Source organism: Ursus arctos, unplaced genomic scaffold, assembly GCF_023065955.2.
Source record: "Ursus arctos isolate Adak ecotype North America unplaced genomic scaffold, UrsArc2.0 scaffold_19, whole genome shotgun sequence".
Taxonomy (NCBI): Eukaryota; Metazoa; Chordata; class Mammalia; order Carnivora; family Ursidae; genus Ursus; species Ursus arctos.
The window spans coordinates 46,407,787-46,430,489 of record NW_026622863.1 but is presented as its reverse complement, the minus strand read 5'-3'; the positions used below and the strand labels follow the sequence as shown (position 1 = coordinate 46,430,489).

Here is a 22,703-nt window from a genome sequence, read left to right as displayed (position 1 = left end):
TTTTTTTGTGTTTGTTTTTAAGATTTTATTTATTGATTTGAGAGAGAGAGAGAGAGAGAGCTCAGATGGGCGGGAGCGGCAGGCAGAGGGAGAAGCAGACTCCCCACCAAGCAGGGAGCCCCACGTGGGGCTTGATCCCAGGACGCTGGGATCAAGACCGGAGCCGAAGGCAGATGCTTAATCAACTAAGCCACCAGGTGCTCCCAAGGGGCCCACGTTGACCATTTGGCTCTTGGTGCTCCGATCTTCTGGACAGGAGTAGCTCTGGTTGTGTTGACAGGAACCTTGCCGTTCTCCCACGTGCCAGTGGTTCTCCCTCTGCTCTAGGACCCGGGGATTGTGTATGGGAGGAAGAATTGCAGTGGGACAATTTCCCTGGCCCATTTCAAGATTCCCTCACAGTCTGCTCATCCCAGGGGCCACTGCCGTTGTCCTGCCCCCGGCCCCGCCGACCACACGCTTCACTGTACTGCCCTCCTTTCGGTCCGCAGCTTCAGAAATCGCCAGGATTTCTGAGACACCATCGGGAATGTTAGTGGCTAATTACCAGATTCAGCAACCTGGCATATCTGAGCCTCCTCGTCTGCCGTCCTTCCCCGTTCTCCCTTCCTCCTGTTTGGCCCTTGACTTTCCCTTCAGCTCCCCTGGATCCTTTGGTCTGTCCCCCTTCAGCGCCTTCACCTCCTCCAGCCCTGTGTCCATACCTCTCAGACCTTTCCCTTCCCATGAGGACTTGCCAATGGTGACAGTCTCTGGGGCTTCAGTGTGCTGCCCCCATCATGGTCATTTGAGGGGCTTAAGGACTCCCCCCGAGGCTGTGCAGCTCCAGGGAACTGGGCTGGATATTCTGTCCCTGGGACAGGCTATGGAGACATTCAGAGGGCCGCTTAGTCTTTAAAGTTAAAAAGGCCACCGTACCAGATTAGAACACTTATTTATTTTTTAAACCGACAACAAGGTATAGATCATTGTTGATAAATTAAACACAGGGAATGGATGCTCATTGTTCTGATTTTAAACCAGCAGAGACAAGCTGACATGGTTCAGAAAATTTAAGACTAACGAAAACATTAGATTTAGCCTTCCTTAGATCTATAAGATTGTCTGCTTTTTTCCTAAAGATTTTATTTATTTATTTGAGAGCACGCACATCGGTGGGGGGAGGAGTAGAGGGGGAAGGAGAGGGAGAAACAGAGTCTGTGCTTGGCATGGAGCCCGATGCGGGGCTCAATCCCAGGACCCTAAGATCATGACGTGAGCCGAAGTCAGATGCTTAATTGACCGAGCCACCCAGGCGCCCCAGGTTCAGTTTTTTTTTAAAAAAACCATCAAAAAACCCAGTGGAAATTCTTAAGAGTAAAGACGACAAAGAGGTAGGAGGGTTGATGAATTCATTCCCCTTTGCCCTCAGGTAATTGAGATCCTAAAGTGGTCAATGAGAGTCTTTGACTGAAGTGTTCTCAAATCCCTGAAACTCGAGTTGCCAAAGAGAATTCTACAAAACGGCCAGCCCTCTGTGTCAGGTGACAGCTAAGGAAAACACACGCACCTCTTCAACTAAAACTCTTACATAGTCAGGATAAATTGCTACAGATTCTTCCCATCCCTGTTCACACACCCCTCTGCAGTGTCTTTGCTGCCTTTCCCGTCCACAGCCTGGGTAAGTGTCTCTATCCCTGAAAGCTAGGCACGGTCAGCATGACTCTTGATCTCAAGGTTGTGAGTTTGAGCCCCATATTGGGTATAAGAGATTACTTAAAAATACCATCTTTAGCTTGGGTGGCTCAGTCGTAAGCCTTCAGCTCAGGTCATGAAGCCCCGCATCGGGCTCCCTGCTCAGCAGGAAGCCTGCTTCTCCCTCTCCTACTCCCCCTGCTTGTGTTCCCTCTCTCAGTCCCTCTCTCTCTGTCAAATAAATAAATAAAAATCTTTAAAAAAACCTGATTCCCCCCCAAACAATTAAAAAATAATAACATCTTTAAAAAAATAAAATAAAATAAAATAAAGCTGGGCATGGCTGTGTGATTCGTTTTGGCCAATGAGACAGTACGTTTAGAATAAACTTAGCAAATGTGAACATTTACACTTTGGGGCTTCCTCTATTTTGCTGCGTGGGGCCCTCACCTGAAGAAATCTGGCTGAACCTTGGGCATGAAAAACCACACGGACAGAGAGGCCCAGCTCCCAAGCACCAACTGTCAGACACGTGAGTGATGTTATCTTAGACCATCCAGCCTCGATCAAATTACCAGGCAAATGCAGCCAGGGGAGCACCTCCCAGTGAGACCAGCGGAAGAAACCCAAGTTAAGCCCAGGCTAATGGGTAGCCCACGGGATTGTGAACGGACCCAACGTCTGTTGTTTTAGGTGACTATTTGGGATGGTTTTGTACGCGTCCGTAGATAACAGACATAATACACTGTTGCAAAACCCAAGTGACTATTTCTTGTTGGGCCTGGGGAAAGTAGCGTTAAAGAGAAATCTCAGATATGAGATGTGACCACTGTTTTTCTTGCCGGCGAGGGATAGCTATGGGACAGGTTGGCTAGAACCAAATAGAACACTTTAACAGGAAGTACACATATGAACTTATCTTTAGTTTGAGCCTAAATTTACTTGGGATTGAAAATTACTAATTGTAATTTGAGTAACCTAATTAATCATTTAAACTGGAAAGTTTTTAGAAGTTACAAAAAGTCGGGGGCACCTGGCTGGCTCAGTCAGTGGAATGTGCAGCTCTTGATCTTGGGGTGGTGAGTTTGAGCCCCACACTGGGTGTAGAAATGACTTAAATAAATAAAACTTAAAAAAAAAAAGAGTTACAAAAAGTCAGACAAATGGATGCCTCTGGTCACCGAGTTTTCTAGTTGTCTCATCTGATTGGTCACAGGCTGGTTGCAGATCGTGGAAAGAATTTTGTCTTTTGTGTACCTGGTTCCGGTTTCTTTTTGTTCGTTTGTTGTAATCATTGTGAGGACCAGTATCCATTGCTTTCCCTTTTCCCACTGCTCTTCTGCCAGGGGAATCCGGCCTTCTTGTATTTTGGGAATTGTGCGTGGCTGCCCCTTGGTCATGTTGGGTGATTTCTCAAGCCCTAATAGGGAGACCCACAGTGCTGATGGTCCCAGTGCTCACACACCACACCCCTTGGATATTGGGGTGCACCTGCCTCTGGCGGTGGCCACACCTGGTCCCCTGCCCACCCCCCCAGAAGTGAGGGTACACTGACAGGTTCAGAGACGGAAGGGAGGACAAGAATCAGTTCTTTAAGAATTGAGAGCCTGGGTGTCTGGGTGGCTCTGTTGGTTAGGCATCCGACTCTTGATCTCACCTCAGGTTTCGAGTCTCCTCGAGTCCTGAGTTCAAGCCTAGCATGGAACCCACTTAAAAAAAAAAAAAAAAGAACTGAGAGCCCGGGGAATCCTTGAGTGTGCTCAGGGCAGGGTACAGCCTAGCCCCTATTTGCACGCTCGCTGGCTGGCTGTGGGGTGTGGGCCATGGTGTGCTGGAACTGACTCTGCCTGGCTTACGAGACCTATGTTTAAATTTTCCAGAAGTTTGCCAGCCAGTGGCTAAATAAAACCATTATTAAAAATTAAATTATATGAAGTTATAGCCAAATCATGTTAAGACAAAGGTAACGAACTTAAAAATCGTCCCTTCCTCATGATCTTACTGCATTTTAGTATTACCTGTGTTCTTGAAATTATTTATGTATCTCTGTTGCCTCTGTGTGGTAACAATATCCTAGAACAGTTGCCGTGGGGTGTTTCTTGCCAACGCCATGTTCCGAGACATCGTGGTAGCTTGAAATCAGCCGTGGTGGGAATATTTACACCATGGAAGTTGGCAAACCCTACAAATCAGAGCTTTTATTTCTCCCCTCAGGGAAGCGGTTAAACATTTAGCAGCACATCATAAGTGTGCGTCGTCTTGTGTTCAGGCGTGGGTTTTTGTAGAAGGGAGCTTTCTCTCCCTGTTTCGGTAGAGAGCCTTTTCCTACAGGTTATGTATCTGCGAAGTGCATGGCACCCCCTAGGTGTAGAGCATTTGTGCAGTGCGCGACCTGACCTGGGTTCCCAGTGGTCCTGACTCTTCATTATATATTGTCACAACAAACGATATATTTAAAATACAGGACGACTCCCAACTCCTCCATCACCCTTTGTGTTTCCCTGGATCCAACCTTAATGTTTGTGAGCAGCAGTTCCTTTCATAAATTCTACTCAAATTCTCCCATTTGGGTGTACCATTCATTTCCTGTTGGGGCCATGACCAACGCAGTAACTCAGATCAGGAAACAAAACTGCATTCTGGGATTAGGTTTCCACCACATGGGGGCAGCACAGAGAGAACTTGACGGCGGTTGAGGGGTGGGGGAAGCTGGAGTCCTGTGATCATTTCATAGTTGCCCAAGTGACTGCTGGTGGTGGCAGGGCCCGCAGTGCGGGTGGAGAGTGCCATATTGGATGCTGAGGTGCTGATGGCATGGTCACTGAGGCAGCTGAGGTGAATATGTTGATGCTGGAGTCAGGCGGTTCCTTCGGATAATCCCAGAGAGCGAACATGGGGGGAAGGAGCCACTGAAAGATGAGAATGTCCAAGTGGAAAAGGGATGGGCAGTCAGAAGGCTTCCCTGGCCAGAGCGTCCCTCCCTACTCCTCTCCCCTCCGTGGCTCCCCACCCTCAGGACACAGGCCAACCCCTGGGTCTGGCTTTGCAGGTCCTTGACCAGCCCCACCCCCACCTTTCCACTCCCCCACCAGCAGCCATTCCCAAGACATGCCCGGGTGTTTCCTGCCTCCTTGGCCTTGCACCGTTGTTCCTTCTGCTTGGAATGGCCTTCCCTTGGTTGCCCACACCCACCCCGTCTACCTGGAAGACTTGTCATCACGCCCAGTCCCTGCTGCATCCCAGCCTCTTGAGGAGCCCTTCTCAGGCAGACCCTTCTTGAAAACGGCAGGATTACTTGCACCCATGCCTCACGGTTCGGGCCAGTCCACCGCCACAGTGAGGCCCTTGGTGAGGCCCTCAGGTGACTATGTCTAGCCACCTGAAGGATTTCCCTGTGTCCGTCATTCAGGGCCACGCCAGTGCAGTGCTAACCCAGCAGCTACTCACTCCTGGCACCAGCCCGCCCTACAGATCTGGGCATGAACCTGGCCTGTTCTGTCCCTGCTCTGTAAACAGATCGCAGGGTACCCGCCTGAACCCAGAGGTGCAGGCAGAGGAAGAGGCAGCAAAGGAGGCACCCGAGCCACCCACCGAGGCATTCAGCTGTGCCCTCGCACCTGTGAGAGCCTGATCCCATACACACCGCACACACCTTTCCGTGGACGATGGATGTTGCTGTGCACGCCCAGTGTCATGGTCGGGCAGCTCAGACGGCACCCGGTATGTGACGCACAGTTCGGGTCAGGATGCCCCTGGTGACCCAGAGTCCAGTTTGCAGACTCCCCTGGGACACAGTAAGAAGCCAAGAGCGGCTTGCTTGCTTTTATTTTTTTTGAAGATTTTATCTATCATCTATCTATCTATTTATTTGACAGAAAGAGAGAGAGCATGAGCATGGGGCAGGCGGAGGGAGAGGGAGAAGCAGGTTCCACACTGAGCAGGGAGCCCAATGCAGGGCTCGATCCCAGGACCCTGGGATCATGAACTGACCCGAAGGCAGACGCTTAACCCACTGAGTGCCTAGGTGCCCCAGGAGCTGCTTTCTAAATGGAAGATAGTTCTTTGCAGAAGGAGACAGATCTTTGCTTCCAGATCCTGTGTTTCTCGCTATGATTATCCTATCATCTCTTTATGTCACAGAAGCTTTCGACGATGTTGGGTCTGTTGGTCACACGCCTTGCATTTGAGTCCCTCCCTACTCTAGGATCTACTCAAAACTGGCAGTCTTGGGGCGCCTGGGTGGCTCGGTCGGTTAAGCGTCTGCCTTCGGCTCAGGTCATGATCCTGGGATCCTGGGACTGAGCCCTGCATCGGGCTCCCTGCTCAGCAGGGAGCCTGCTTCTCCCTCTCCCACTCCTCCTGCTTGTTGTGCTCTCTCTCTCTCTCTCTCTCTGTGTGTGTGAAATAAATAAAATCTTAAAAAAAACCAAAACTGGTGGCCTTGTGGGTTTGCTCAGAAATGAGTAGGAGTAGCATGTCAAAATGTGCTACATCCTCCCCCCCACACCCCAAATCTTAAGGGACCTGTTTCCTAAAGGTATAGCAAATTGTCTCAGAGGAGTACAGCGCCCCCCCCCCCCCCGCAGTAAGCCGTGGTCTGGAAGCAGATGATCCCCCTGCGGACATCTGGTCAGAAGGTCAGGACTCACTGAACACTGGTCACCAGGCCTGCGTCATTCCCCTCCCTTCACCCCATCACCTGGGCATTTTATCATCTCATGTCATCATGCAAAGAAGGGTGAGTCCAGCACAATAAGATACTTTGAGAGAGAGACTGCATGCATGTAACTTTTACTGTCATATCTTATAATTGGTCTGTTTTGTTATCAGTCGTGGTGATTAATCTCTTACTGCCTCTAATTTATAAATTAAACTTTATCATACATATGTATGGATAGGAAAGGCCCGTAGTACATGTGGAGCTTGTTTCAGACATCCACTGGGGGCTTTGCAAAGTCTCCTCCGCCGATATAGGGGGCTCCTGTTTGGGGACATGCCCTAGACCTATGGGCCCCTAGGATTTACACCAACATGATGGGGGGCTTATCACCCACCCTCTGGCACCCACACGTCTTACCCCTGAATCATCAAGGGTCTTGCTACCTCTTGTTCACTGTCTGATTAAATAACGTAAATCCCTCAGTGAAGTGGAGCAGTGATGTTATGTAGAAACTCAGATGATCCGGGTCCCTCTGAACTATATTATAGGACAGTGCAGGAGCACTGACCTCCTTCACAGCAGCCATTCACATCCATCCAGAGCCATCATCCGAAGAATCTCTGCAGGGCCTGAGCATTTATGCCTTTGGCCAGTGCCCAACTCCCCCGGATCAATGGCCCCCAGTCTTTCTGGTATAGGGGAAGAGTCACCGTCTACAGCTGTGGTTGCATTGCAGGGTCCTTCTCAAATGGATGCAGCCTCCCCGCTCCTCCATGAGCTTCCGGGTCCGTGAGCAAGCCATGAGGGGCTGGTAATCATCACACTTACTTTACAGAAGACGATGAGGCAGTTGGGAGAGGAGAAATGGATGACCCAAGCCTACACAATCAGGGAGCAACAAGATCCGGCCTGGTAGCCGAGTTTCACACACCTACAACTGTAAGCCTTTTTGCTAAATAGTTCCACGCCCAGCCTTGCATTTGCCCCTTGAAATACGCGGAACTCCCAGGAAGGTTGCCTTAATATCCTGACTCAGCCCTGCATTGCCAAGCCCCTGCCAGCCTCTCCACTCTCAACACCCATCGCTTCCCCCTTCCTTCTCTGTAGCTGAGCCACCTGCTTTCTTTCTAATCTTCACATAAGCCAGGAGTGGTCCCACCTCAGGGCCTTTGCACCTGCTCTTCCTTCTGCCTGAAATGCCTTTCCCACATGCCTTCCGTGACAAGCTCTTTCTTTGCATTCTGTTCTCAGCTCACAGGTCACCTCCTCTGGGAGGCCTGCCCTGATCCAGTTCACTTACTTTCACATCACCTGGTCTTCACCCTGCCCAGCACCCAGCAGCTTTGTGTGTGTGCTCACGTGTTTGTTCAGTGTCTCTCTCTCTCACTCGGGTGTGAGCTCAACAAAAGCTGGGCCTCATTCTTGTTGGTATTCCTGAGTCCCCCAGCAACTGGGATGGTGCCTGGCACAAAGCCCAGCCTCAGTGACTATTCGTGGACTAAAAGCAAGACGTTTCATTGATCACCTATGACCCTCTGTGTGTCTTTGCCTACCCTTCCTTCTCCTCTTCTTCCAGAAACACTGCTTCAGGGGCGCCTGGGTGGCTCAGTCATTAAGCGTCTGCCTTCGGCTCAGGGCGTGATCCCGGTGTTCTGGGATCGAGCCCCACATCAGGCTCCTGCGCTGTGAGCCTGCTTCTTCCTCTCCCACTCCCCCTGCTTGTGTTCCCTCTCTCGCTGGCTGTCTCTCTCTGTCAAATAAATAAATAAAATCTTAAAAGAAAAGAGAAGAAAGAAACACTGCTTCAGGCCCCGCACATCTCCAGAGGGCACCATTTCCAAGGCAACGAGGGGACTTGGGGAGGAAGTGGTGTTCCCATGGTGCATGACCTACAGAAGTACTAGTGATGGCTCTGTTCCCATGTTCCCCCATCTTTCATTCGTTTGTTCAATCAATCAAGACATACTGAGTAGTCGTTCTGTGCCCCATGAGTACTGTAGGTGCGGTGGGAATTGTGTCTCTGCCTGTGTGGCAACATTTACACTTGCAAACATAAAACAGAATGTATAAAGATGTCAAGAAGAAACTTCGAATTGTAAGTTCCATGTTGGTCTCTTTCTCCTTTGCTGTCTTACCCTCCCTCCCCCCCAACCCCTCCCCTTCCTCTTCCTCATACACCCACTTGTCGGCTCCGTGGTCACTGGCGAGGTGTTTACTCCTCCCTGGCCCTCTCCTCCCCGGCATGCTGGAGCTGGTTTGTACAGGCTTGCAAAAGCCAATGGTTAAATATTTCAGTATGTTGCGAGCTAATTGTTAAACAATCGGTAGCTCGAAGTCCGACGGGGCGGAAGGATTTACACCACGGAAGTAGGCCCCCGTTACAAGGCACGGTGGGCTGATGCTGTTTTTCTGAATACCTGGTTTTCTAGCACATCCTGGGGAAGAAACTTTGCTTTGTCAAGGAATATCCTGTCTTTGACAGAGACTCACTTTCCATGACCATCTCCCTCCCTTCTCGCCTTCCCAGATGGAACCCCAGTTCCCTGGTGGGTACCCAAGAGGTGGAGACCCTGGGCCCTGGTCTTGTGCTAGGCGTGGGGAGAACAGAGGAAGAGAAAGCAGGAGGGAACATGGGGGAAAATGGGACTAAAAAGGCAAGCAATGTAAGAAAGAAGTGAGAAGCAAGAACCCATGGTGGGCAGAGGCTGGAGCAGGGAATACCCCCAGTGCCCACCGCACAATGTCCTCACAGGTGGTTGGGCCATATCCCCAATATCCCCACCTGGGGCCAGAAGGTGGCCAGGCTGCCCTGAGGAAATCACCCTTTCCAAACTACCGTGAAACAGCGTGGGGGTGTGCACCTGCCCAGAGGGGCTCAGGAGGAAAGGGGGCTGGGGAGCTGGACCAGTGGGGCCTGGGGGGCCGGGATGTTTCTAGGTGCTGGGGGGTCAGGGAGCCTGGACTCCTGGGTCCAGGGAAGCGGGGAGGCCCCGGATTCCTTACCAGTGAGACTCAGAGGGTGGGCCCAGACCTCCTCTATCAGGGCTCTGCCTCCCGCCCTCTCCTGGCAAGATATAAAAGGGCAGGGTACCAGGGAGAAAGAGCAGGAGCGAGAGTTCCAGCCAGCCTGACCATGAGCCCTGCCCTGCAGCTAGCTCTCCTGGGCACAACCCTCATGCTGTCCCGTGAGTGAGGACCCCGAGCTGGGAGGGCGTTTACCTGGAGGATGGGCTCAGATGGATTTCTCTTCCCGTCTCAGGAGTGCAGGCCCTGATCTGTCAGTGGGGGACACATATATCTGTGAGGAATGTATCGGAACTGCCCCTTGAGTGGAGCAGTGGCCAGCAGACATGTGAGGATGGCTGGGGTTGCCAAGACACGCTGATCCTCATTGAGAACGGTGAGAAGGGTCCTGTGGGCCCCAAGCCTGACTCCCACCCTCTCCCGGGAGAGACATCCTTCCCTGCCCTGTCCTACTGTACTCTGTGTAGGGACTCCGAAGACCTACCCCCTCCGCCAAAGAGCTGCCCCCTCCCCAGCAGGAACAGCCCCTGGGGTGTCCACTCACCTCTCTCACCCCAGACCACCTTGCAGACCCTCCCGCGAGGACCCTGGAATCCTGATCCCCAGCCCCTCCTCCCTCAGACCCAGGAACCCGGGCCTCCCCATCTCTTCTCCCTCAGACCCAGGAGTCCAAGTCCCCAGCCCTCTTCCTCCTTCAGACCCAGGAGTCCAGGGCCGGATTCTCTTTTGGTGCAGGACCCCAAGTGAACGTGTTGATCAGCAAGGGCTGCACCCCCATGGCAGATCAGGATGTCCTCATCAGGGAGCACAGGGCAGGCCCTGGCATCGCCATCCTCTCTTACACCCACGTGTGCCGGGAGAAAGATAACTGCAACAGCATGTCCACCAGCCTCCCGCTCTGGACCCTGCCCTCCACCACAGGTGTGAGGGGGGCTGGGGAGGGGGAGGAGGAGTGGGGGAGAGAAGGGGCTGGCGGCGCAGGGGAGCAGCAGGGCTGAGGAGTGGAAGTGAGCACAGAGGGAGCGTCCGTCTAGATCCCTCTTCCCTCCCGACTCCCTGTCCACTCTCTCTGGTGCTCCCTCCCTTAGCACCCCTTCTTCTGTTGGTCCTGGGGCAGCAAACCACACTGATTTCCTGGTGTTCAGCCACCTAAGGGAGGGCCCTAACCTAGTGCATGCTCCTTTCTCCTGCTCCTTCTCCTCCTCCTTCTTCTTCTATTTAGAATTTGATTCACTCATGTTTTATGTAGGGTTTTGGCGGTTCCTCCTCCAAAGTGAAATTAACCTGTAATTTAAAAAAATTTTTTTTATTTGAGTCTAGTTGACACATAGTGTGACATTAGTTTCAGGTGTACTAAGTGATTGGACAGCTCTCTGTGTTGTGCTGTGCTCCCCACCCATGTAGCTCCCATCTGTCCACACAGCACTGTTACAGTATCATTGACTATACTGTCCTTGTCTGGTGCCCCCAAATCAGGTTGGGGACAATGTTCTGTGTTTCTCTGCTCTTTGGAATAGTTTGTACGAGAGTCTCGTGTTCTCGGACTGTTTCATGGAACTGGCCGGTGAACCCACTGATTCCACCCAGGGCACCCCTCCCCACTGCACCCCCTCCTGTACTCAGGCCCAGGTGTCCCTCCGGGGTTCTCCCATTCCTTGCCCTGCTCCTTGTGCTCTCCCTTGCCACCTGTCCCTGGTTCCCTGGTGTGCCTGCGAGGGAGGAGCCAAGGAGGGCGCGTTTGTGGGAGACTGAAGAGGTTGCTTCTTGGGACCAGCAAAGTGGGAGGTGGGGGTGGTGGAGAGCAGGCCTCCATCCAAATCCAGAGCCCTTTCCTCACCTCCCCAGGCCCAGGCTCCCTGCGGTGTCCAGTCTGCTTGTCTACAGGAGACTGCGATTCTGCCGCAGAGCTGACCTGCCCGGCCGGGAGCACACACTGCTACCGTGGGGCAATCCAGTTCACAGGAGGTGAGCCAGGACAGGAGGTCCCCATGGGCCACGGGACGTGGGGCTCTGAAGCAGTGGGAGGAGGGGTCTGAGGACCAAGATCTGGTTCTCTGGTGAGGGACAGAAGCTGGGACCTGAGGAAGGTAGCTTCCCCTGGGGGGCGGGGTGGTCCCAGCAGCATCTCCCTCCCTCCCTCCCTGCCCTGTCCACAGGGGTTATCTTCAGCACTCTGAGAGTCCAAGGATGTGCGTCTGAAGCAGGCTGCAACCTCCTCAACGGGACTCGGAAAATCGGGGCCATCGAAATGAACGAGGACTGCAGCCCTAGCGGTGAGTGTCAGCACCCGAGGGGGTGGGGGCGGCGAGGAGCTTCGAGCAATCTGAACGTTTGTTAAGGCCAGATCCACGGGCCTTTGGCGGCAGAGTTTAAGGACTAGGAATTTTGGGCCGAGAGGGATGGGGACCTTTTGGAGTCTTGCGAGCAGAGGAGAGACACGAATGGACTTAACCCTTATGAGGGTTCCCCCTTGGCCGCTGGTCGTGGGGCCGGGAAATCAAAGGGAAGCAGGTGAGGGCCAGTGGTCTTGGCCCTGGGGAGAAGCAGTGGAGGTGGTGAGAAGCCCGCAAGGTCCTGGCGCTATTTTGCGGCTGAAGCCACAGGATTTCCTGATGGGCGCAACCTAAGGGAGAGGCAGTTGTCCAAAGCGACAGCAATATTTTCCTGGAGCAGCTGCAAGAGAGGAGGTGCCGTTGAGCAAGATGGGGAACCGGGGCTGGGGGGGGGGGTGGACAAGGCTTGGAGCAGGCGGCAGAGGGCGGTTTTGTCATCTCTCTGCGTAGCGGGGAGATGAGAAGGCCTCCCCCGTGGGGCTGTGGTGAAGGCTGCACGCTTGTGGGTGCCTCCTCCCTGCCCGGGTGCTTCTGCATTGAGGGACCTGTGCCTGCGGGCCACGTGAGGGCTAAAGAGAAGGTCTAAGCTTGTGGTTTTCCTGAGGGCTCAGGGGCCCGAGGTAGCCAAGGTGGTCAGGAACCCCTCCACCCCACCCCCACAAGGAGCCGGAACACCTGCGTTCTGAGCCCAGCTCTGCCAGTCACCTGTGTTGGGACATGGGCCGAGCCCCTGCACAAGTCCTCTGCCTCTGTTTCCCAACTCGATGTTGGGGTGATGATGATTAAGCCACCCACACTGGGGGTTGCTGTGAGGAACTGAGGTAATCCGGGTGAGGGGAGCTCGCCGCTGGAAGGCTTACGTGAGCTGGTCCACGGAAAGCAGCCGCCACGGCCTGGCACATAGTAGATGCTCATTTGAGTATTTTGGTCTGGAACATAGGGTTTCTCAGTTAAAAGAAAATATATGGCGGGGGCGCCTGGGTGGCGCAGTGGGTTGAACATCTAGCTCTTGGTTTCGGCTCAGGTCCTGATCTCAGGGTTGTGGGATCCAGCCCCACATCGGGCTCCACGCTCAGCTGTGGGGTCTACTTGGGTTTCTGTCTCTCCCTCTCCCTCTGCCCCTGCCCCCTTTCTCTCTCTCAAGCAAATAAATACATCTTAAAACAAACAAACAAAATATATATGGCAGGCTACCCTCCCCATCCAGATGAGGGCCCCAAGTGCTAGAGAGGGCACTTAGAGATTGGCTTAGGCCAAGGAAGAGCCATTGTGGCTGTCACACCCAAAGGGAGGAGGGGCCTTCCTCAAGGACCCCTGAGAAAGGCTCCCACAGGTGTTCGGGCAAAAACAGGGTAAAGAATGGGGATGAGACCCCAACTTCCAGGTCCCTTCTAAATCTGAGATTGAGGGACTCTGTGGCCAGGTCACCTGGAGAATGACCCAAGAGTGTGGCCACCTTCCCAAGCATGGGACCGGAGGGCAGACATGGCTGATTCCCTGGCTTACACAGACCCTTACACACCAATGCCTTCTCCCCAGCTTTCCTCACCTGTCAACGGGGGGTCACGATATACAGCAATCAAGACCTGTCTCAGAAGCCCATTGAGTGGACCACAGGTCACTACGAGCTTTGTAACATTGGGGAGGTGTGTCAGGAGACACTTCTGCTCGTCGATGTAGGTACGTGGGCTGCACTTGGGGTCCTAAGTGTCCCCACCCTGGGTCCTGTCCCCTGAATTTCCTGCCGGGTTCCCCTCGTGCCTGAAGTTCTAAGCTCAGGCCCTCCTCCTTCTGTGCCTTAGCTCACCCTTCTGGAAGTGGGGTGTAATGACAGCAGGATAGTACCTACCTTGCTGGGCGGTTGTCATAGTCCCTGCGAGGGGGCCAAGAACAGAGCTGGAACAGAGTAACCTCACTGACTTGATCTGCGATGTATTGAGCACCTGCCGTGGGCCAGGCTCTGTCATCGGCACCATGGACCCCTTGCATCCACCTTCCTCCAGTTTTACCCACCAGTGGGGACAAAAAAATACACACCAAACAGAGTAAGCTACAGATGTGCAGGAAAGAGCAACCCCATGGGGAAAGGAGGTAGGGAGAGTTAGGTGAGGGTTCCCGTTTTGAAATCGGGAGCTCCAGGGAGGCTGTCCTGGGCAAGTGGCGTTTGAGGAAGAACTGATTGACGGCAGAGCTGGCTCTGGCCCCAGGCCTCCTGCTACCCTCCGTGTGCCCTGTGCTCTGGAAGTCAGGCGCCTGCACTCACCCTCCGCCGGCCCGCTGAGCGTCAGGGAGCCCCCAGCTCTGCCTCCTGCCTCCGATCATCAGAGCCCCACTCCCCCAGCCCAGCTTTTGCTCTCTCACCCCGCAGGACTCAAATCGATGGTAGTGGGGAGCAAAGGCTGCAGCGAGGGCAGGACGCAGGATGCCCCGACTATCACCATACACTCAGGACCCCCTGGAGTGCTGGTGGCCTCCTATGCCCATTTCTGCTCCTCCAACAGGTGCAACAGGGCCAGCAATACCAGTGTCCTGTTGACCTCTCTCCCTCCTCCAGGTATGGAAGCCCAGCGGGTTGGGTGGGACCGGGGACACCGAGAGATAGGAAGACACAGAGACTCCGGGGATCGAGGAGGGTGGCTCCAGCTAGGAGCAGAGTTGTGCACCCCAACCTCCTCTCTACTTTTCAGCTGCCCCTGCCCCAGGAAATTTGCAGTGTCCCGCCTGTGTGAACATCTTTGGATCCTGCCCAGAAAACCCAGAGAATGTTATGTGCCCCAGTGGCACGACTCATTGTTACAGCGGTTACTTTAAGATCCAGAAAGGTGAGTGCTGATGGCCAGGTCCCAAGAATGCAGGGTCAGGGGCCTGGATTCACTGGTTCTGAGGTGGGAGGGCACTGGGGGCCCTGACTCAAGAGTTTGAGGGTGGGGGGTCTGGGAACTCAGATTTCTAGGTCTGAGGGAGGCGAGGACTAAGCGGGGTCTCCCGGTCTAAAGGGGTTCGGGGGATCTGGGATTCCTGGGTCTTAGGACTTTAAGTGTGCTGTCCTTTGAAACCTCTCTGGCTCACTCTCTAGGTGGAATATACTCTAAATTGTACATTCAGGGCTGCGTGACCCAAGCTTCCAGCTCCTTGTTGAACCATGCCCGGAAAATCGGGGTCTTCTCTGTGACTGAGAACTCTAAGGACGAGACAGACCTTATTCTCCAAGCTGGAGCAGCCCCCATGCCCTTGCTGCCTTGGGTGGTGGGGCTTGGCCTATCCCTAGCCCTCTGGTGTGGGATGCCTATGATTCTTAGCTCCTTGCTGACCCCCTAAACCAGCCTTCCTTCTGACCTCATAACCAAGCAGCCTTGGACACTGAATTATTTCCTTGTCCTCTCCGTGAATCATTATCCCCCGGCACACCCACATACTTCATGGCCTGATTACAACATATGGAAGCAGCTGGGGAAAGCTAACTTGACCTCTAGGAGAGGTCAAGGGTGGCCACATGTGTCTGATAATAAAGACATCGTCCTTTCCCTGAATGCTGGGGTTTCTCTGTGTGAGGGGGAGGGCAGGACATGCAGAGATCTGGCGTGGGGAGGGGAAGAGCCCGGGGAGGGATTCACCATCTCGGGACCTTCCTTCACTGTTCTGGTGCATGTCCCCATTCCAGCTTGGAGGGTGCTCGGGCCAAAGGTATGTGGGCACCACCATGACCCGGGAGATGGTGTTGCACCACGTGATGAAGCTTCCCACTTAGGAAGGGGCCCCAGCACAAAGGGGGACCCATCCTACCCCAGACACTTGACATAGAAGGTTTGCACAGTTTCCTGAGGCTCATCTCCTTGGGTCTCTGTAACCATCCTAGGCCCGAGAAGGGGGAGGAGAAGTCTTTACCATTCTGGAATCTGTAGGGGGAAGGGTACGTGGGGGAGGTTTTCAGAGGGCTGCCTGCTACCCGCTCTGATCTCAGGCTGAAAAAGCCACCCAGCCCACACCGTAGGGAGGGAGCTGGGGAATTAGCACCCTGGCTTTACTCAGTGTCCTTCCTCTGGTCTCCTGTTGGGGCTCCTCTTGACTGAACCCAGCTGGACGGCAGGCAGTCCCATAGATCTGCTACCCAGAGTGCAGAACGGGGGAGAAGGAAGCCAAGTGTCCGGCCCGGTCCACCGTCTTCCTCCTCACATCCACCCCTTCCCCTTGTCCAGATGAAAACCAGAGTCCTCAGTATAGAAGACACACAATTCCCATCCATCACGTAATCACAGCAACATGGTGTGCTGATAACAATGAGTCGGACGCCCACGGTGACAGCCGGTTCTTCATATGCCACACTGAGAGGAAGACGGGGGCAGGAAATAATGTAAAAAGCAAAGGTCCTGGGTGCGGAACGGTGCTCCTTCCCCCACCCGTTCCATATGGGCTTACTACCTGCCGACACCTAGTTTAAGCGATTGTCATGTGACATAAATCTTCATCCTTAGATGGTGTGGGTGTTTGATGATCTTTATTGAGTGTCTGCAGTTTTCCACGGAGCAGGGCCACTGGCCACGGAAATAGGAAGATGTACCCCTCACATGTCACCTGGCTTCCAAACACAGTCCTCCCTGACCCAGCGACCCAGCCTCCCTCTGGTGGTCACGAAAGCCTCTCCTCTTTGCTGCGTGGGGAAGCACAAAATGGCTGGGCTGAGGGCATGGCTTCCAGTTGATTAGAACTGCGATGGGTTCCTCACCCACACCAATCCCAAGGCTACGGAGACCAGAAGCAAGAATTCTTTAAGTGGGTTGTGGGTGGGAGCGTGCAATAATGGGGGGGGCTCTCCCTTAATCTCCTCTTGTCTCATGGATGCCTGCATTCTCGCTGTGGGGGTCGTGGCACAGCAGACTGACCGCTGGTCTGAGATGTACATTCGTGATGGATGCCAGGGTACCGTCTCTCACCCAGGGCCCTCGGAAGCCTTCGCGGGCCATTCTATCACTCTGATAAGCCAACCGTGTCTGTGTAAATGGGGCACCTGGGAAGATCAGTGAGCTCCATGGCTGGGAGTTAATGACCTCACTACCTCATGGGATACCATAGCACTAGAAAAGACATTTTCTAAGTTCCCACACGGCAGTGTTGACAGAAGCATTGGGTGTACAAGGAAGGGCAAATGGGAACCCATGGTATGTGTCTGTCCCTGTGAGGATAAAGCTCAGTCCTCTCCGTGACGGGGCATGTCTTGTGCAGTCCTTAGCACTGGCCTCTGCCTCTGTTGGTTTGGGCACTGAGTACCTCTTATACTTTTATTCTTTTTTTTTTCTTTATATCTTCATTCTTTCCAAGTCCTTGATTAGGTGGCTCATATGGATCCATGCATAAGTGCACCTAAGGACATCCTCCTCTCCCACAAGGTGGACCCCTGACGTTTCACCACCTGAAGGATTTCCCTACATCACTCAGGGCCACATGGGTGCAGTGCTAACCCAGCATCTGCCTACTGCCTGGCACCAGCCCATCATACAGATCCATCCACAAGCCTGGTCTGTTGTTTCCCTTCTCTGTAAACAGATCACAGGGACTATCCATGAGCCCGTAGGTGGAGGTGGAGGGAGATGCTTCAGGAGCAGGTGCCGTGGGCATCCAAGCCACCTGCAGAGGCGTGTACGCCTGCGCCTTCCATTCCCACTTGAGTCTGATCCCACACACATCTTTTCCGGGCATGATGGATGCTGCTGTGCACACCCAATGTCAGGTTTGGTAGTTTGCACCCAGTATGTGATTTGCAGTTTGGGTCACAACGCCCTTGGTGTTCGTGGCTGGGTGACTTTGTTAGTCTGGGCTTCTACAACAAAATACCATGGCTTATCAATAGCTGAAGTATACTTCTCACAGCTTTGGAGGCCGGGAGTCCAAGATCAGGATGCCATCTTGTGGGCTGCAGACTTCTCACTGTGTCTTCACGTGGCCAAGAGAAAGCTAAGCAGCTCTGGCTGCTTCCTATAAGGTGGCTGTGATGGTTGATTTAATCTTCAGGGATGCCCACATGGCTAGTAAAACATTATTTCTGGGTGTTTCTGCAAGGCTGTTTCCAGAAGAGAATAGCATTTGAATTGGTGGACTGAGCAAAGATGGCCCACACCAATCAATGGGCCTCTTCCAATCCACTGGGGGCCTAAATAGAACAAAAAGGTGGAGGAAGGAGGGATTTGCTCTCTGCTTGAGCTGGGATCTCTGTCTTCTCCTGCCCTCGGACATCAGCCCTCCCGTTCTCCGGCCTTCGGATTTGGACTGGGATTTATACCCCTGGCTCCCTGATTTTTAGGCCTGAGGTTTTCTTTAGAATGATACCACCACGGGGCATGTGGGTGGATCAGTTGGTTAGGCATCTGACCTTGATTTCACCTCAGGGCATGACCTCAGGGTTGTGAGATTGAGCCCCATGTCAGGTTCTGTGCTGAGCATGGAGCCTGCTTGAGATTCTCTCTCCTTCTCCCTCTGCCCCTCTCCCCCACTCACTCATGCACTCTAGAAATAAATGAATGAATGAATGATACCAACCACTTTCCCCTGGCCTCCAGCTTGCAGACAGCAGATCATGGGAGTTCTTAGCCTCCATAATTGCACAAACCAATTCCTCATAATCTCTCTCTATATATCTATATACATCCTATTGGTTCTGTTTTTCTGGAGAACCCTAATACAGGCACTAATCCCATTCATGAGAACTCCACCCTTATGATCTAGTTACTCCCAAAGGCCAAGCAGCAAACACCTTCACACTGGGATTAGGGTTTCAACATACGAATTGTGGGGTGGGACACATGCATTTAGTCCAGTGCAGGCATCCAGATTCCACCTGGGCCCAGTGACAAGCCAGGAGCCCCTTTCCAAATTGGTATCTGCAGAGGGAGACATGGATTTTCTCCAAAACCTGGAGTTCTGCACTGTGATTCTCCTATTGGAGATTATAAGATACTCCATAAAAAGTGTTCTGGGTTTGAAACAGACACTCTTACTGTCATTAATTTCTAAATATAATCACCCAGGATTTTAGAAGATTTTGATATTTCCAACTGGAACACTTTGGTGAGAGAAGGCTAGGGTTAATTTCTAGCATAATTCTTTTGTGTTTTTAATGGTTTGTCCTTTTTGTAAGTTTTGGCTATTTCCTCTATGGCCTATCACTTATTGTCCCTGCTATTTTGATATTCAAATATATCTGCACTTACAAACATGCAATATTCCTTCTTTTAGCGCCAGCATGAGCATTAGTCAAGCCTGATTTCCCCTTATAGGAAGTAAGGTTTTTTGCCCAATTGTATTTATGAAACCAGTCACAAGATTTTAAAAATCGAATACCAGTGTCACAAGATTTTAAAAGTCGAATACAAGTGACTGATCCATTGCAAAAAAAAAAAAAAATCAACTGTGGGCCACTCCAGAAGACAAGGGAATTGGAATTTAGATTTTACTCATTTGCAGAGATTTGAGTCAGATTATGCTCCTTTGATTTCTAAATTATTCAGTTTGGGTCTGAAGTCATTTTCAATCAACAAAGAACCAAGTTTTGAAGCTGTTTAAGATTCTGCGGGCATGAGTTGCAAACGTAAGGGTGAGGGAGACCATTTTTCTTAACCCCTTTCTTGTCTCCCTCATCCTTAAGGAGAAGAGAGAGGTGGAAAGAGAGGAAGAGGGAGAAAGAAAAATGAAATATAGGAGGAAAAGAAACTTAGCTACGGAATGGCGAAGGAGAAATAGATAGTAGGAAGAGACGGGGTGAAGTTCAGGTTTATGGTATCTGAAGATCAGCCTCTGTCCTCTGGACATTGACCTCTAATCTGATCCCAGAATCACAGGCTCCCACCCCACCCTAGCCCACATTCTGACCATGAAATATCTTCTCACAACTAATTCCTGACCCTGACCAGGCTGAGCCCTGACCCCGAGCCTAAACCTTCACTGTTATTTTTTCAATAGACTTGAGCTTTATAGAATCTAAAATGGCCATTCCTCCAAGAGATTCCCCCAAGATGGTGCTTCTTGGGGTAACAGTGGCTGAAGCAGCCTGTGCCCTGCCAGCCTTCCACTCCCCCATCTGTGTTGGCTGTGTCCCCATCTTACACATCCTCTGAAGCCACTCACTGAAAAAAAATCACTTCGTTAGTCTTGCATTCCTTGTCCTGCCTGTTCTGTTCTCAGACAAGCATCTTCCACTCTCTGGATACATTTCTTTTCTTCTACTTTTTCACCTTTCACTCACCCGTCCATCTCTCCATCTTCCCCTTCTGCTAAAGTTGCTTTTACCAAGATCACCACACCCTGCCAGACGCTCCTCAGGCTAGTTTTATAGCATTTGACAGGACACACCACTTCTTTCCTGCAATCACCCCTGAAAGGGTAAATACAAATCGAGAAAGAAAGAAAAATTAGTTTTCCCTGATGCAAAAAGGGAAAGAGACCCCCCCCCCCTTTCTTTAGAAGCATTTTCTTTAGGAAATGTGTAGTTGTAGGTAAATGCTTTCTCTGTCCCTTCGAGATGTATGTAAATCTTGAAAACATCTAAATAGGCCTCTTGCTCCCTTTACAACTCAGGGATGTTTTTCTCAAGAACATGGGGTCCATCTCTTTGAAACAGAATCAGCAAGAAAGATAGTACCCCCAGATTATCTCTCAGTTTCTGGGGAAGGGTAAGAGCCTAACTTAGGTGGCAGCACCTCATTCCAACTTTGCAGAACTACCTCTAGTCATAAGAAATGAGAAGTTTAGGGGCACCTGGGTGGCTCAGTCGGTTAAGCGTCTGACTTTGGGTCAGATCATGATCTCAGGGTCCTGGGATGGAGTCCCACATCAGCCCGCTGCTCAGTGGGGAGTCTGCTTCTCCCTCTCCCTCTGCCCTTCTCCCTGCTCATACTGTCTCTCTCAAATAAATAAATAAAGTCTTTTTAAAAAGATATGAGAAGTTTATTTTTCCTTTGGATAAAACCGATTAACTAACATAGGTGATCATCCCCAATTACCAGGCTAATTTATGACGAACTGTGTGTGACAAATGGTGCTGTCAAGTCCTCTCACTTGAGGACTAGTTGGTGTTCAGATGGAGAAGATGTATGTAATAAGTTGTAACTGCCTGGCTATGTAAGGGGGTGAGCTTTCTCTCTGTGCAATTTCTTAGCGGGTTGCCTGTGGTGCACATCACATTCTGGTTTAATCCTTATTCAAAAGTAAAACTCTTATTTTTTTTTTCTCTTCCACCTTGTAGAGAGGTTTTCTGAGTTGAAAGGAGACTTTGTTTTTCTTTGTTTATTCTCCCCCCTTTTTTATTGACTATATTTGACCTATAACATTGTATAAATTTAAGATGTACAATGTTATTAACTTATTCATTTAAATGATAATATGATTGCCATTGTAGTGATATTTAGCACCTTGATCACATTAATCATCCTTTCTTTTTAGTGGTTGGAATAATTAAGTTCTAGTCTCTAACCAAGGGGCTAAGCATCAGGAGCCATTTGCATTTCCTTTTCTGTGAACTCCCTTCTTCCTTATGCATTTCCATATTTACCTATTCTTATCTATCCTCCAAGGAATCAAGCATTCTCTCCCCTCCAGGTCTTCCCCATGGAATTCTTTCTGCCAACATCATCTGATTCAGTTCCAATGTCACCTCGTCCAGGAAGCCACCTCAGATGTTTCCAGACTGGATTAACCCTTGACTGGTTGCCCCTTGTCTGGGTTTCCATATACTTATATACTCTGTGTGGGTCTGTATCATGCCATGTGGGTCTGGATTGTAAATATTCCAGAACATTTACAATACAGAAATTGGTAGAATGTCTGACTGTGAATGAGGGTATGCACCCCACGGCCCTGAGCTGCCCTGCAGAAAGTGGCTGAGCTCACAGCCTGGATCCCAATCTATCATTCCCTGGCCTTTGTGACCAGATGAGACTTGGTTTCCACACTGTACTTCTGGGACAGAGCCACTCACCTCAAAGGGTCCTAGTGAGGCTTTGGTGGGTGCTCCCACTTAGTGCTCCCTCAATTATCCTAACAGTAACCATGACTTCTGATGACTCGCTGTTCATTATCAGGAGAGCTGTTACTTAAAACAGCCAATGCTAATTGAGAGGGACAAGCAGACTCCTCCCTGAGTGCGGCGCCCGTTGTGGGGCTCCATCCCTTGACACTCAGATCATGACCTGAGCCGAAATTAAGAGCCAGCCACTTAAGCAACTGAGCCACTCGGGTGACCCGAGAAGAAAATGATATTAAGAAAATCATAAGGAAGAGAAAATACATTTGTAGCAGTGTACTGTATTTATTGAAAAAAATCCACATATAAGTAGATCGGCACAGTGTAAGAGTCAATTGTATTTATGTGCACAGGAGTTGACAGAAAAGAAGTGAAATTTGAAGCAGTTAGGCTCGGGGCTTCTGTACTACTTTACCCAAGGAAAGGAGGTTTCAGCTTTAAGGGATGATAAGTCATGAAGACGCAACCAACAAATGGGGGGAAAGAATGGGGTTATTGTAGGAAGGTCTGTTTAGGCAGACTTGTCTCAGCCATGATTCCCCCTCTCATGTGGAATGCGCGTTGCTCTTCTCTTTCTGGTACGGGATGGGGACACACCTTCTCAGGGGAAACTTATGCCCTGCTTTTAAGGCAGGTAAGGGGAGGGTGGATAACTCTTCCCACATCTGCTGATTCTCAGTTGGCCTCAGCTCAAAATAATCTTTGTGCTGAAGTGGCATTTTTGGGGGTGTCTCATATCCTGATCCCCTTCAGGCCATGGAGGGGTCCATCTTTTCCCACACATGGAGGTAATAAAAGTCTAGGATGCTGTTAGATGGGTTTCTGATTTAAATGTAGAATCTAGAACTCCACGTCTCTTCAAGAACCGCTGATTAATTCACTCATTGTCCCCCGGGCCCCTCCTCTGTTCCAAGCCCCAAATATGAAAGCCATCCAACCCTGCCCTCGTGGAACTCCTGGTCCCAAGAACGCACAGACAGGGCAGGGTGCTCAAGCCTGTGAA

The 22,703-nt window shown here is 51.4% G+C and overlaps 1 protein-coding gene across 2 annotated transcripts in view; it reads left to right on the top strand.

The window, feature by feature from the left end:
* Positions 1-15,221, top strand: part of CD177 (CD177 molecule) — a 43,516-nt gene extending 28,295 nt beyond the window's left edge. Inside the window, exons 5-13 of one of the 2 annotated variants that reach the window (XM_026482173.4) lie at positions 7,071-8,880; positions 9,594-9,734; positions 10,094-10,279; positions 11,204-11,323; positions 11,515-11,631; positions 13,231-13,371; positions 14,060-14,245; positions 14,379-14,513; positions 14,768-15,221. In XM_026482173.4, the coding sequence (XP_026337958.2) occupies positions 8,862-8,880; positions 9,594-9,734; positions 10,094-10,279; positions 11,204-11,323; positions 11,515-11,631; positions 13,231-13,371; positions 14,060-14,245; positions 14,379-14,513; positions 14,768-15,009 (1,287 nt within the window). In that variant the 5' untranslated portion in view covers positions 7,071-8,861 and the 3' untranslated portion in view covers positions 15,010-15,221. The remainder of the gene's footprint in view (positions 1-7,070; positions 8,881-9,593; positions 9,735-10,093; positions 10,280-11,203; positions 11,324-11,514; positions 11,632-13,230; positions 13,372-14,059; positions 14,246-14,378; positions 14,514-14,767) is intronic. The other variant, XM_057314431.1, reaches the window with a different exon arrangement.
* The last annotated feature ends 7,482 nt before the right edge of the window (positions 15,222-22,703 follow it).